General features: G+C 33.5%; 1 protein-coding gene across 2 annotated transcripts in view; it reads right to left on the bottom strand.

Annotated features, from left to right (window-relative positions):
* The window catches only part of LOC136029109 (histone-lysine N-methyltransferase SMYD3-like), a 39,513-nt gene that overhangs the window by 17,432 nt on the left and 7,204 nt on the right, over window positions 1–14,877 (bottom strand). For both annotated transcript variants that reach the window (XM_065707178.1, XM_065707179.1), the window contains exons 2-5: window positions 11,116–11,290; window positions 9,843–9,912; window positions 7,174–7,304; window positions 956–1,126 (exon numbers count right to left, since the gene is read on the bottom strand). In XM_065707178.1, the coding sequence (XP_065563250.1) occupies window positions 956–1,126; window positions 7,174–7,304; window positions 9,843–9,912; window positions 11,116–11,290 (547 nt within the window). The remainder of the gene's footprint in view (window positions 1–955; window positions 1,127–7,173; window positions 7,305–9,842; window positions 9,913–11,115; window positions 11,291–14,877) is intronic.

The following is a 14,877-nucleotide window of genomic DNA, read 5'->3' as shown; positions in this document are numbered from 1 at the left end:
AGAGCAAACATTCACATTTAAATAAAAGTAGTATAGCAAAGAAGTGCCGATGAACAAATGGAGGGAACGTGCCCGTACAGATACTTATAACAAGATACGTGAATACACTTATAACCAACTCAGAAGTCTTACACTTTTGGCACTACCATTGGACTACCACTGGAAATTGGTCTTTGCATTAAGCGATCGATGTTGACCATAAAACTTTGTCTCTCTAAGATTTGCTAAGAAGTAATCATGAATACGATTCTTTGGAAAAAGAAGTTAGAAAGTTCTCTTATGCGTTAATGAAAACCAATAAGAAAAAATTAAACTTTTCAAGCGTTTTACAGAAAGAAAAAAAAATCCAAAGTTTGGATATTTTTTTTTAGATTTGAATTGAAGGAAGATCCTGAAGAAAAAAATTACAGATCAGCTTCTCTGTATTCAGAGGCAGTTTTAAGGGTGGGAGGACAGATGGGGCACTTGCACCAGGTGCAGAAATTTTAGGGGAGTAATTTTTCAAATAAATAATCTAACGGTTATAATCATTCTGTAATTTTCGAATATTTTTTTATTAAAATAAAGTGAGGGAACAGTTAGTACACGAAAATAATTAATAAATTATTAGTCTAAATAAAATCAAGTAAATTAAACAGCAAAAATAACTGAATAATAATAATCAAATAATTAAATAATGAAAATTTAAAATAATCAAATTAAAATAATTATCAATAATTAAATAATTTAAATGATAAATTAAGAATAATTAAAAAAGAAGTGATAATTAATTGAAAAACAGTAAGCAATTCTCTTAATAACTGAAAATTTTGTTAAACTTGGCCAGTAATAACGTTTTAGGTGGTAGTTTTCCCTTATATTTAGACTCCCTGGAACCTAGAATTTGGTGTACTTGTCCTTTTTCTAAGAGACTAACCATTTTACCGCTTTGAAGACAAGGAAAAAAAGAACTTACTTTGTCAATACACTCAATGTCTTCAAGCGCAATGATTTTTAAAGATATTCCATTGAAAACGGGAACAGCATTCGGTGTGCAAGAATGGTCGAATATTGAAGCCGCTAAATAAAGACCAACACCCAGAGTTCTATATTCAATATCCACGATATTAAAAGAATTAACCGAAACCTAAAATTTGGATAAATATGTAAGAATACTTTTTATAAAATTAATTGAAGCAGCAAGTTAGCTGTCTTTTCTCTTTGTTATTTTAGCTACCTAAGATTAAAATCAACCAATAAAATACATTTTATCTTTTAACAGCTCTCTCACTGCTTCAGCCGGTATTTTCAATAAAATATAGTAGAAACCAGTGCTGTCACTTACTTGAAGTACTTTTACTTGAAGTAGTACTTAAGTAAAATTTTCCATTACTTGTACTCGTACTTAAGTAAAAACTCTAGGGTGTCCTTATTACTTGATACTTCAGTAAGATTACGAAATACTTATTACTTAAGATGCTTTTAATGTACTTGTTTTTCAAATACTTTACCTTTGACACAAAAATTTTGTGTGTGTGTGCTTTGGCAAAGTACAAGAAAACATCACCTTTAGATTTAGAGCAAACTCAGATATAGCTTTTGTGTGACTGTGCTTTGGCAATGTACAAGAAAACATCACCCTTTAGATTTAGAGTAAACTCAGATATAGCTCCATGCCCTATTTTTGGATATGAAATAAGGTATTTGTTTTTGAAGAAAAAAAATTATAGTATGATTAAACTTGGTTTAATGTTTGTTTAAAAGATATATAACAAAGAAAATAGAATTTTTTTTCACAGTTCACTGGTCGACAGTGAGCTAAAATCCCTTGTTTTGTGCTAAATGTTGAATACTGTAGTCCATTTGAGCTTATATTTCTGACATAGTGATTAAGTTTGTCATGTCGTCAACTGAACCAGATTTCTACCTTTTCATGATCTTCAAGACCATATTATTGGTAAAACTACTCAAGCTATGAATCTTTGCTCATCTAAATGTTTTCTGCAATAAACAAGTCTAGGGAATTCTAGCTGGATCGAATGCAGCGGTATTTTGTCAAATTTGTTCCAGCAAATTCAGGTATTCAGACGAATCTGACTTCAGATTTGTCACTCCATTCATAAGTTATAGGCCCTACTAAATTAAAGGAAAACTCAACTTTCTTAAGACTTGAAACCCTCTCCCCCTTGCCCTATTTGAGATAGGGTTTGTGATACCAGAGCTTGATTTGAGCCCTGATCTTAGGCATCTTTGGTCTAGTTTTCATTCGGATCCGTTACTCCATTTGCAAGTTATACTAAATTAAACAGAAAACTTAAATTTTTCAGGAATTAAAACCCGCTCCCCCTTATTAAATTTGAGCTAGGGTCTTTATCTCAAAAGTTGATGTGTCATGGTCTTAGGCCTCTTTGGTTCAATTTTCATTCAGATCCATCACTCCAGTCGCAAGTTACTCTGAATTAAACGAAAAACTGTTTTTAGCAGGTAAAGCCCTCTCCCCCCAGTTTTATTTGAGCTAGGGTCTTCATTTTTCAACTTAATGTGTCTCATGATCCTTGGTACCAAATCTGGCCATCAAAATTTTCATCCAAATCCAACCAGCGTTTCTCCCCCTATACGTGATTACACAGACGGACGGACAGACAGACAGACGGATGGAGGGACTTTGCAACGTCTTAGGTAGCCAAGTTGGCTAATTGGATCCAAAAAAAGGAAACAATGGCATATCATCATCCAGGTATTATTACCTATTTGGATAGTGGAGAATATCCATCAAGATAGGTTTTTGAGATCTGTCTATCTGTCCGCCCGTCTGTGCAATCGAGTATAGCGGGAGAACCGCCAGTCAGATTTGTATTGAAATTGAACTACTTGGATTAAAATTGAGCTTAATTAGGGCGATGGGGCTTTAAGTGTTAAAAAACATTCGAGTTTTTCATTTAATTCACTGTAACTTGCATATTGAGATGAATTTCGATGAAAATTGAATAAAGATGCCTAAGAGTATGATATGCACTGAGTTCTGGGATGGAGACCCAAGCTCAACTAAAAGTTGAGTTTTTCCTTTAAATCAGTGTAGCTTGCGGGAGATTGATGGATCTCAGTGAAGATAGAACCAAAGGTGCCTAAGACCATGACAGGTATCAAGTTTTGAGATTAAAACCCTAGCTCAAATATAACGAGGGGGAGCGGGTTTTAAGTGCTGAAAAAAAGCCAAGCTTTCTGGACGTGTTAGGACAATGAAAATTAGTAGGCGTGTCAGGGACCTGCACAAATTGACTTGATAAAGTTGATTTCTCCGATTCAACCATCTGGGGGGGGGGCTGAAAGGAGAGGAAAAATTAGAAAAATGAGGTATTTTTAACTTTCGATTGGGTGATCATAATGAATTTTGATATTTAAAAGGACCTTGTTGATATTAAAAAGATATTTAAAAGATGTCTCAGAGCTCTTACTTTAAATGCCTACCAGCATTAAGTCTCTGATTTTCCTTGTAAATTAATCTATTGATTCTTATAATTTTGCTAGAGCTCATGCCATATGAGCTCTTGGCTCTTCCGACCTCGTCAGAAGTTCCATATGAGCTATTAGTTCTGGTTTTATTCCTTTTTTCTCAGAAGATTTTCGACTTAGTCTCATGGTTTTTACCACTTCATGGTGTGAAAACCGCTGCTAGAAATAGATAAGTTGAAACTTCTGCCATATTGTCTTCTAATATATTTAAATGTGTGCTTGCATCGTGCCTGAGTCCTCTTAAAATTTCTGTTTCTTACGGTAATATTGGTTTGTCTTCTGTTGCATATGCAGACGACGTTCTTCTTGTTGCCCGGACTCGCCGTAGATTGCTTTCCAATTTTACTATATTAACCAATGAACTATCTAAGATTGGACTGTCAGTTAATGCGTCTAAATGCGAGTTTATTTGTTTTAATAGCCCTTATGCGGTCGCTCCATTCGTTGCTGGGACAGCAATTCTGCCATGTTCTTCTATAGTTAGTTGGCTGGGTCTGTGTCTCGGTCCAACACTTTCCACTACCTTTTCATCCCTAGTGAATCAGGCCGTGAAAAACCTACGCGTCGCTTACGGAAAAATATTCCCAAACAAAAGCCGTTACAACCGCAACGGTTTGTGCATGATTTTTAACACTTATTACGCTCCTGTGCTTTTGTTTTTATCATGCATGGCTCATCTGTTTCGTAAGAAAAATCTCCATACTCTACGTGCGGCTTATTTCAGATATTGCAAATTCCTCCTCCGGCTTCCTAGATGTCACAAAAACAGAAAAATAATTCCTCGATTTGGTTTAATAGATATGCCTTCTTGGATTCGGTATTCCAGTGATGATTTATGTAAAAAGACTATCTACTTTATTCACGTTTACGACCCTCTGCAGCCTTTTTTCCATATTGATACTGGCTAATTAGTCCATGTTGTCTTTTGTTAGTTTGAATTTTTTTCTTGCTGTTTCGTTTTTGTTTATTTATAATATTCCGTACTTTGTATTTTTTCAATAGTTTTACGAATCATAAAATTTATTCATTGATTCATTCTGCAGTTAGACCAGCCGTATGGAATGCATCTGAATCAGCGGGCTTGCTGCAGGCCCGTGATTTTATAATATACGTTTGTAGGGAGTTTTACCGACCATCTGAATTGACTACACAGCATGCGGCTTACTTGAGTGAAAACCAGCCAAAGGATATAGATGCCATACATTTTCATAGCGTGTCTGAAATTTAACTTCAAAACATAAGGCAGTTTCCTTGTAAAGGTGCCGAGGGCGAGATATGTCATCAATTGATTTTTGATTATCGAGCTTTGATTTCTCTTATTGAAAAAGTCTGCAACTGACTCATTTGGCTTCTTACTTTTAAATTTGAGTTTTTTTGTTGCTAAGATTTTTACTTATTGAATGAGAGAATGAACTACTTTATTACCTTTTATCTGTTTTAAAGTCAATCCAAAGTTTATATTTCCATTTTCAATATTTTTTCCACCATTCCGACATGTTTCAGAATAACCCTGTATTTTTTTCAAACGTGCCAGATTTGACTGAACACTAATCGCCAGAAGTTCAACTCTATGTGCACTGTATTAATCCTGTCATGTGATCTGTCTGATCCAATAAGAAGTTTTTTGACTGCACTTAATTGTTTTGATATTATTTTTCTTTCAAGCCGTTGTGTTGAAAATTGGTTCAGATTATTTTTCGGATTTCGTTGGGTCTACCAGCCAAACGAGGGGAAAAATATTTTCAATACTTTTTTTTTATCATTCCCGCATGTTTCAGAATAACCATGTATTTTTTCAAACGTGCCAGATTTGACTGAACACTAATCACCAGAAGTTCAACTCTACGTACACTGTGTTAATCCTGTCATGTGATCTATCTGATCAAATCAGGAGTTTTTTTTACTGCATTTAATTGTTTTGAAAGTCTTTTGCTTTCAAGTCGTTGTGTTGAAAATTGGTTCAGATTATTTTTTGGACTTCGTTGGGTGTATACTAGCCAAACAATGGAAAACAATACTTTCAATATTTTTTCCATCCTCCCACATATTCCAGCATAACCGTTTATTTTTTCAAACGCGCCAGATTTGAAAACTAATCACCAGAAGTTCAACTCTACGTGCACTGTGTTAATCCTGTCATGTGATATGTCTGATCCAATCAATTGTTTTTTGACTACACTTAATTGTTTTGATAGTCAATTCCTTTCAAGCCGTTGTGTTGAAAATTGGTTAAGATTATTTTCTTGGACTTCATTGGGTGTGTACCAGCCGAACAAGGGAAATGGTTAAAAACGATAAAACGGAAATTCTGGTTCTTGATTAAGATTTCCAAGAGAGGAATGACAGTGGACATTTTATAGGCAAAGGAAGGGGCTAAGAAGCCTTCAGAATGGCTTTAAAAAAGGTAGCATGGGCTTTATATCAGATATATATATATATATATATATATATATATATATATATATATATATATATATATATATATATATATATATATATATATATATATATATATATATATATATTATATATATATATATATATATATATATATATATATATATATATATATATATATATATATTATATATATTATATATATTATATATATTATATATATATATATATATATATATATTATATATATATATATATATATATATATATATAATATATATATATATATATATATATATATATATATATATATATATATATATATGTAAAATAAATACTTGAAGTAGTACATGAAGTAATACTTAAGTACAATTTTGGCAAGTGCTTTGTACGCTTATTTTCTATGCTACTTTCAAATTTTCGGAATGTCAAAATTTTGTGTTAAAAAGAATAAACAATTTGCACTGCGTCAATCCCTAAAATTACAATTTAAATTCAAAACGCAGTACACTCAATGGCGGTTTTAGAAGAAAAAGAGCACTTACCCCGGGCGCAGAAAATTTAGAGGCACAAAATTTCAAATAAATAATCTAACGCTTGCAATCATTTTGTAATTTTTGAGGGTTTTTTTCGTAAATAAAGTAGAGCTAACTACTGCAAAAGTAGTTAACAGTAAGTATAAGCAACTTCAATCGAAAATTCTAAATTTTTCCTTATCTTCATCACGATTCCTCAATAATATAAGAAAGTAGACCAAATTTAATCAATTTTTTTGTGATAGTTTTTATCCAAATTTTGTTCATAAATTTAAAAAAATGAGATGCCGGGGTGAGGGGAGGGGAGGACACTAATCGAGATTTTGCCTGGATGCAAGAGAGACCAGAAACCCCACTGACTACACCGCAGCTTAAATTCTAGACTGCCGACAACTAGAAAATGAAATCGTTACCCGCCACTGTTCTAAGCCTAGATCTTTTAAAGTATCATTTGATTTTTGTTTAAAGTTTGTTTTGTTTTGTTTGATTTTGTTTAAATTATTTATTTCTTATTTAAAGGTGTTGTAAACACATCATCAATTACCTTTTCAAAACAATACAGTAAAAAAGAAGAGAGAAGTATAAGAGACTACATGACTATGATTATGAAATAATTAAAAATAATGGATTAGCAATGTTGGAACCACCAAAGATGCAAAAACACTAAGACATACGATAGACATGGAGAGGAAATACAAAAAGGGAAAGAGAGAGAGAGAGGGGGGGGAACAAGGAGAGAGAAACTTACCCTTCCATAGATTCCAAGCAGGTCTGATTCATTTGGCAGAGACATATCTGTACCAATAAATTTTTTAAGCATCTTATACGTTGCAACAAAGTGAATCATTCTATCTGGATTGTTCTTTAAGTCTTTATAATCTAAAACAAAACAAAAAAATCTTTTTAGTATGCTGACTAATGGTCTGCGTAGCGCAAGTACCGATCTCCTCATTCTCTGCCTTCGGCCAGGAATGAGATCCGTGGTTGAAGGCAAATCATCCGACGTTTCTCGTATAAATAAACCAAAAATAATTATTTAAAACTAAACCGAATAGAAAATTAACATTGTCATAACAAGGTTACTGTATTCCAAGAGAAACAGTAAAATACCAATAAGAAATTCTGTAGAAACCTCTAATTAGAAATTTTCATTGTTAACAAATGAATAACATAACCGTCAGTACTAATTCTTCTCAAACAGTTTGCAGTGACAAACTGTAAGTAGGGAGCAACCTGGCTCAATAGTAATCGGCTTAATATGGTGATTTCAAATATAAAAGTTTCATTAAGTTTAGTCTTACTCATCAAAGGCTACGAGCCTGAGAAAATTTGCCTGATTTTCAAAAAAAAAATGAGAAATAACCCTTAAAAGTCATAGAATCTTGATGCAAATCATACCATCAGATTCCGTGTATCAGAAAACCCTACTGTAGAGGTTTGCAGCTCTAATCTGCAAAAATGTGGAATTCTGTATTTTTGTCAGAAGAAAGATTAGAGATACGTGTATATTTGTCGTTTTTTAAGGGGTGATCGTATCGACCCAGTGGTTTTGAAATATCGAGAGAGGGCTCATTCGAATGGTGAACCTGTGGATGAGCGTTTGCAGCTATAGTTGCCTCAAAATTTCTTGGACTAATCAGCAGAAGATATTTTCCCTGGAGACCTATTTTCCGACAAAATCATACCAGAGTATACAGATTCAGTTTCGAAAACGTTTCCATGGTCACAACTTTCCACCAAATCAACGATTGTTAGTTGGGTTACGAAATTCAGAGAGCATGGGACTGTAGTGGACTTATATTTTAAAGCCACATGGGCAACTTATTCAGGCAGGAAAGAGAGTGCAAGGAGTGCAGTGAGGGACTATACTGTCCGTCACTGTTCAATTAAACTTAAGAACACGCCACAGTGACTCCCTTGTCATTCTGAGTTCTTGGCTGCGTCTACACACTGATTTTCTAGGGTTGCTTACTACTGAGTCGCTCACTGCAGCAATGTTATCCTCTTTTTCCTGCAAACGATCATCCATAGGTTCACCTTTCACGTCCAGCAACAGAAAGGACATTCGTTAGAAAATGGATTTCTATCGAATAAAATATGGGTACGCATCTTTTTGGGTCACCCTGTATATGCTCAACGTACACTTTGATTTAACATTCCCCAAAGATTCAAAATCCCCAAAATATTCCCTGAAAGTTCCATCTTAATACCCTTAGCTTCAGTTGTAGCAAAATTTGTAGTATTAGTAGCTTTAGTAACAGCATGCTTATAGCGCCTTTTGCAACTTTCAATATCCCCCTCAACAGATCTTGAAATTTTCAACTTAATACTGTGAACAGTTCCAGGGGCATTGCTGATGCGTCTTTTTGACAACCTATATGCGCGTAGTGTGTTTTTAGTACAACACTGTCTCAACATCCCCTGAGATTTACCTTAATACCCTTAACTTTAATAGCGGTAGTAACGAAAATAGAAGTATCAGTCATAGCATGCAGATATTGCCTTTTGGTTAGTTCTACATCCCCCACGACAAGCCTTATAAGTTGCAGCAGCTTCATACTTCAAGCTATTCCTACGCTCTTGCTGATAAGCACTTTTGACAACCTGTATAAACAAAACATGTTTTGATTTAGTTCAACTTCCCCCTCAATATTCCCAGATAATTTCACCTTCATACCCTTAGACTTTAGACCCACTTTTCTGATTTGTCTAGACCCGGAGTCCCAGAAGAAGAACACTATTTGAGAGGTGTATGAGAGTTTACATCAAGTAAGCTCCTTTTCATTTTTAATCCTTTGCTTGGTATTTTGATGCATTACACTTAAATAAATTTGTACCAGACGTTTATATACAGTAGCAAATTATCTATATTACTCTGTAGAATTTTTGTTCTGAAACAGAACAAATTATATAGTTTATCTATAAACAGTATAGATAAACTGAAATAATCATAATCTAAGAAAAAGATTCGCTTTGTGCATAATGTGTTTATATGGGAATAATAAATCCTACAAAATTCTTTGTTATAACACATTTTTATAGAAATAATGAATTCTGCAAAAATCCTATTTACCATTCGACAGAATTTAAAACTCTCCTCCTCGATTAGGAATACACTCTACCATCTAGCAATTTTTACTTACATTTAAAAGAATTGAGAGAAAAGAAGTCAGAAAAATTATAGCCTTTAGAGCGTAAAAATGTGTGAAGATAATTAAAGAAAAAGTCGATTTAATAAATTTGGCGCCTGATTGGGTTATATATCACTTTTAATCATGGCATCATTCATGCATATTTTTGGTCATACCTTTACAAGTCTAGTTTTGACAGTTTTGTAACTTATGTTTCCCTAGTGTTTCAAGCACCCTGAATATTAATTTGAAGAAGTTATTACGAATAAAGAAAATGAATACTTACGAGACATAAGATCTTTGAATCGTCTTGACCTTGTATTTGATATACAGCTGTCCTCCATCTCTCCATTCCGCTAAATTAAAAATTTGGTGAATAATCATAGATTATGGCTTTTAGGAGCTGTAACTTCTATGTGTAGACCTCTGTTGAAATCTTGATCTTATTTAACTTGAATTTGGGATTAATTCACTTTCAGAAAAGCCACTGGAAAACTAAATTTTACGGTACTTCATCCTCCCTCCACAAAAATCAATTCTATTTAAATTAAATTTTAGTACAGTCTTGCTTTAACCTGTAATTTATCAATTACAGCAGACCTGCTCACCAATCAAAGACATCACTAAAATTCATTGTGGTATGAGTTTGATGTATTGAGAAATTACCAGAGGTCTCAACTTGAATTTTCCCTAAGTAATAACATACTGGGCTATGTTCCATTATTTGCAATGTGATAAAAGAAATCAGACAAGAATGCAAACATAAACTAGGATTTAAACTCAAAATATTAATTATTTGCATCAAGCTGAACTCGCATGCTTCATAGTCTGCCTTTAGAATTATATCCAAAGATATGATGCTTATCCCAAATATCTTCCTTACATTTGTTAGTAAACTTGAGCTTAAAGATGACTTTCTTGCAATTAGAATACGTTGTGTCTTACCTGCCTGAACATTAAAAGCTCACTGGCACCATTTTGGGTGTCTATGGGTGAGAAAACAGAAATAGTGGATTTTGTTTTTTAGTGGAAGTTTTTGCTCAATGATTCCTTAGAAATTCCAAATATAACAATTTGTGTTGTTACTAGTGGGTCATTAACAAGTGCTGTGGTATCATGCACTATGTAACATACGCGTATATTTTGGTGCATTGGAGTAACTAGCTCGAATTATAAAGGAGTGAATGAATAGACAAATTCATATCTAACCCTTCAAAATGACCAAAAAATAAATTAGTTAAAAAGCGTGTCAAGGGCTTTAGTAAAAGCATGTTAAGGACTTAAGAATACAACTTAAGTTTGGTAATTTAGTTTTCTCATATTATATTTTACTGCTTGAACCTATTTGTAGTTTGAAACCATTTACATCAGTAGCCATCCAGCACAATAGGATAAACACTATTTGAAAACAATGGTTGAATCCAACTCCTGTCCAAATTATTTGACAGCTCCCAATGTTTAATTAGGAGAAATATTTTTTTTTTTTTAGTTAGCTTCCTGTATGATTTATTCGATACTATTTTGCCAATGAACTAAATACAAACGCAACAAAGAGTTACCTTAAATTTGAACAAAATTCTACCCAACAATCTAACTGTGTCTGAGACTTCACAAGGCTGCACTTGCTTCAGACAGGGACACTCATCTTTGTGGGTCTTCCATGCCTGTCCTTGACATGATCGATCACAGTAATAGATGTACTTACAGCCACTACATCTAAAAACTTTTGTTGGCCTGAAATTGGAATTAATAATATAATGATACAAATTGTACAGGTTATACAAGTGTATATTTTCAATTTCTTTACAGAAAATCCTAAAAAAGACATTTTCAATAAAAAAAAAAATACAAAAATAGAATTTTTCTAAATCTAGGGAGGCAAACAATAGGAGAGAAGGGAGCAGATACCCCCATCCCGATTGACACCAGGACTTTTGGGCATCACTAACATACTTTTTTAATTCAAATTTGTATTTTGATTTAATAAACTGGTAGAGAGGGGGGGGGGTTAATGAATTCGAAATCTAGATAATACCACCTTCTGGAACCCTCAAAATTTGACCCTCCCACAACTTCTCCAAGATTTTCATAGTGCTCAACATACAAAATGCTCTTGTAAAATAAATTTTTCATGCTTAGAGTATTGATAAGATTACCTTAGACAAACACAGTTTTTGTTCGGTCAAGGTTTTGTAGTTTAGAGCCCCTGATAATGAAAACTAAGCATTAAAAGCTAAATCATTGAAGTGGATACCTGAATAGGTTAGCACTTATCAATCATTCATTGGGGGGGGGGGGGTCATAAAAACAATACATTTCTTCAAATAAGTTGTGCCTTTCTTTTTCCCCTAAAAAACTCAAAAACAAAAATATTTTGTTTTACCAACTAAAACCATTATACTTTAATGTAAATTAATTGTTCTTCAGATACATCATGTTAATTTTGTCGTTTTTTTTCTTAAAGCGTCAATTTTAGTTCATTATGAGAAAGTGATTAGGGGGTTATGGAGTTACCATATTTAAGAAACAAGTTGTATTTCTTGTTAAAGAAAAAACTGGTTTTGAAACTTACCGCTTTTAAACTTTCGAAGGATTGACAACTAAAGGGCTTTGCATATGGCAGTGATTTATAATGCTCACTGAAAAGTAAAACACAAATCAGCAAACTTTGAATAGCCTATAGGCTAAGACAATATCCATGGATTAAGGAGGGGGATTCTTGTCTAAATGCAATTAAACTGGAATAACTTTGAAAATTGGTAGCAGTCAAATGTAGGTCCTATTCTAAACATTTCCCTTTAATAACAAAACTCTATAGCATAATTCTAATGACAGAAAAAAAATGTGAAGTTTTGGCATAATTTGATCAAGGAAATGCCCTCTGACGTTTTTCTTTATTAGCACTTTGTTTTTTACTTGTATTTATCTTGTTTTTATTATTTTTTTTTTTTATTACTCCACTTGTGATCTTGTATCTTTAGACTCAGCAATAAAACACATTAATTAATTCATTCTACCATATCTTAGCTAAAATATTTTTATTTATAGGAAGTTTAGAGTTCTAAAGGCCCTATATAATATTTTTCCTATGCCCTGGGTCCTCCTACGTAAGACCTCCCCATTGCCCAGGGACTTCCCTATACCCAAAGCCAAGGGATTACTTCAATCACAGGCTTGATGACAGTTGAAAGGAAAGGAAAGAAAGTGTAAAAGACAATTAAGTCAGTTTTATGACCAAATAACTCAATTGCCATCCAGAATTACAGTTGATATGATACCTGTTGCAAGATACCTTGCAAGTTGCAAGATACCTGGGTGTACTCCTTAACAAATACTCCTCCTACCTACATTACATCCACACTGTAGAATTGAAGTTTTCCCATAATCTTGGCCTTGTCAGGAAACTGAACCAAACTTTTCCTCAAAAAACTATTTGTCCATCTTACAATGGACTTAAAAACCTCATCCACAATATTGTGTATCAATTTGGCAGTCAACATTCACATCCCGTCTAAAGGCTTGATTCAATCCACAAATGGACTCTTAGAATAATTGGAAATGTGGACAAGTTTCTTCCGCTTGCATAACTTTATCATTTATTGTGCTCAATTATTCCTTTCTAATTTTTTCCAGATTACTTCCATCAGCATTCCACAACTTGTTCAAGAATGTATCAGAACAAAAACCTAGGAATGCAAGATCTACATCCAACATTCTGGTGAGATGAATACTCACAGTAGAAGTGGATTTTGCCCTGGATGTGGCATATGCAAAAACGTGGAACATACTTCCATAAGAGCTGAAATGTAAGAGCTCTCTTGGGTCTTTAAAAAAAAAGTTTTTTTTCTGGTCGACTTTCAACAAGTAAAGTTAATTCATAATAAAGATTATGTTTTATTTGTTTAATAATCATCATTATTGTCTCCATTTTATTATTATTTTGTAAGGTTAAGGTGGGTGTGCTTTTGAAGATGAAGGCGCAAATTTATTAGATGTTGAAACTGTTTTGATGAGGGATATATTTGTGTTGAATAGTGAAACAAGAGCCATAGCACGTGATTAAGAGGAATTGTAAAGTTTAAGGGATTCAAATACGTTCTGAGACCATATTGGCTATGCTTGACGCATGAAAACAAGAAAGGAAATACTAAATGAAAAGAGAAAAATAAAATAGGTGAAAAACGAGGATTTTGTCAGCCAGTAGCTATATATGAAGATGAAAATCCAGCAAATATTTCGACAAGGACCTCCGCCAAGTCGTCCTAAGTGCTCAAAAAATATGAAAGAGGAAAAAAAACAACAACAAAATCTAACCTTCTTAAGTGAACTTAAGAATTCTTAAGAAATAATAAACAAAAAGGAAAAAAATCAAATAGGTGAAAAACCATGATTTTGTCAGCCAGTAGCAAAACATGAAGATGAAAATCAAGCAAATATTTTGACAAGGACCACCGCCAAGTTGTCCTCAGTGCTCAAAAAAAAAAAAAAGAGGAAAAAAAAAATCTAACCTTCTTAAGTGAACTCTACAAGAGGAGAGAAGACACTGAATCAAACAACAAAAACCAACTTGAGATCAATCATATGCAATGCTACTACCAAGAGACTGGAAAGATGCTTACAGTACACCTCTTCATATGGGGGCAGTAAAAACAAAGCCAGTAATGACTAATCAATTAGTTTTACATTAAGTATTGGGATCTCCTGGAGGGCATAGTAAATTCAGTCATTATAAACTTTTAAGTTTTAACAAACTATTATCAGTTAACCAGCATAGTTTAGGTCCTAATCAGGGGTGAAGCTAGGGTTTTCAGTAGGGGGCAGAGATAAAGAATGTGCTGACAAAATTTTCTAGCGTGCCAACAAATGCAGACACAAAAACTAAATTCAGATGCCAAAGACACCTGAAGTTCCAAGGTGTCAGCACTGCGTTCTGACACCTTTGAGGGGAGGGGGTCACCCCCCTTAGCTGCACCCCTTGTCCTAATAGATCAGTTGATACCAACATTATTGACCCAAATATGCATATCAGAAAACTTAATGATGATGGATCTCCAGTTGACATGATATTACTAGATCAGTCTAAGAACTTGACATAGCATATCATGTGAGATTAAAATTTACTTTATTTTGAGACCAGACATAAACAAATTCAATGATGATTCACTAACAAGCTATAGAAAATTCTTATATTCAGTTTTTGGTAATAGTCATACTTGTGTCAAAAGAATAAGAATTGTTAATGTTGCTTTGGTGAAATAGAAACCATACCAGAGGGATAAACATACAGCCCACTTAAGAGTTGTTTCCAGTTTAAATATACC

The sequence above is a fragment of the Artemia franciscana genome, chromosome 7, assembly GCF_032884065.1.
Source record: "Artemia franciscana chromosome 7, ASM3288406v1, whole genome shotgun sequence".
In the NCBI taxonomy this organism is placed as follows: domain Eukaryota; kingdom Metazoa; phylum Arthropoda; class Branchiopoda; order Anostraca; family Artemiidae; genus Artemia; species Artemia franciscana.
This window is presented reverse-complemented; position numbering and strand designations above follow the sequence as displayed.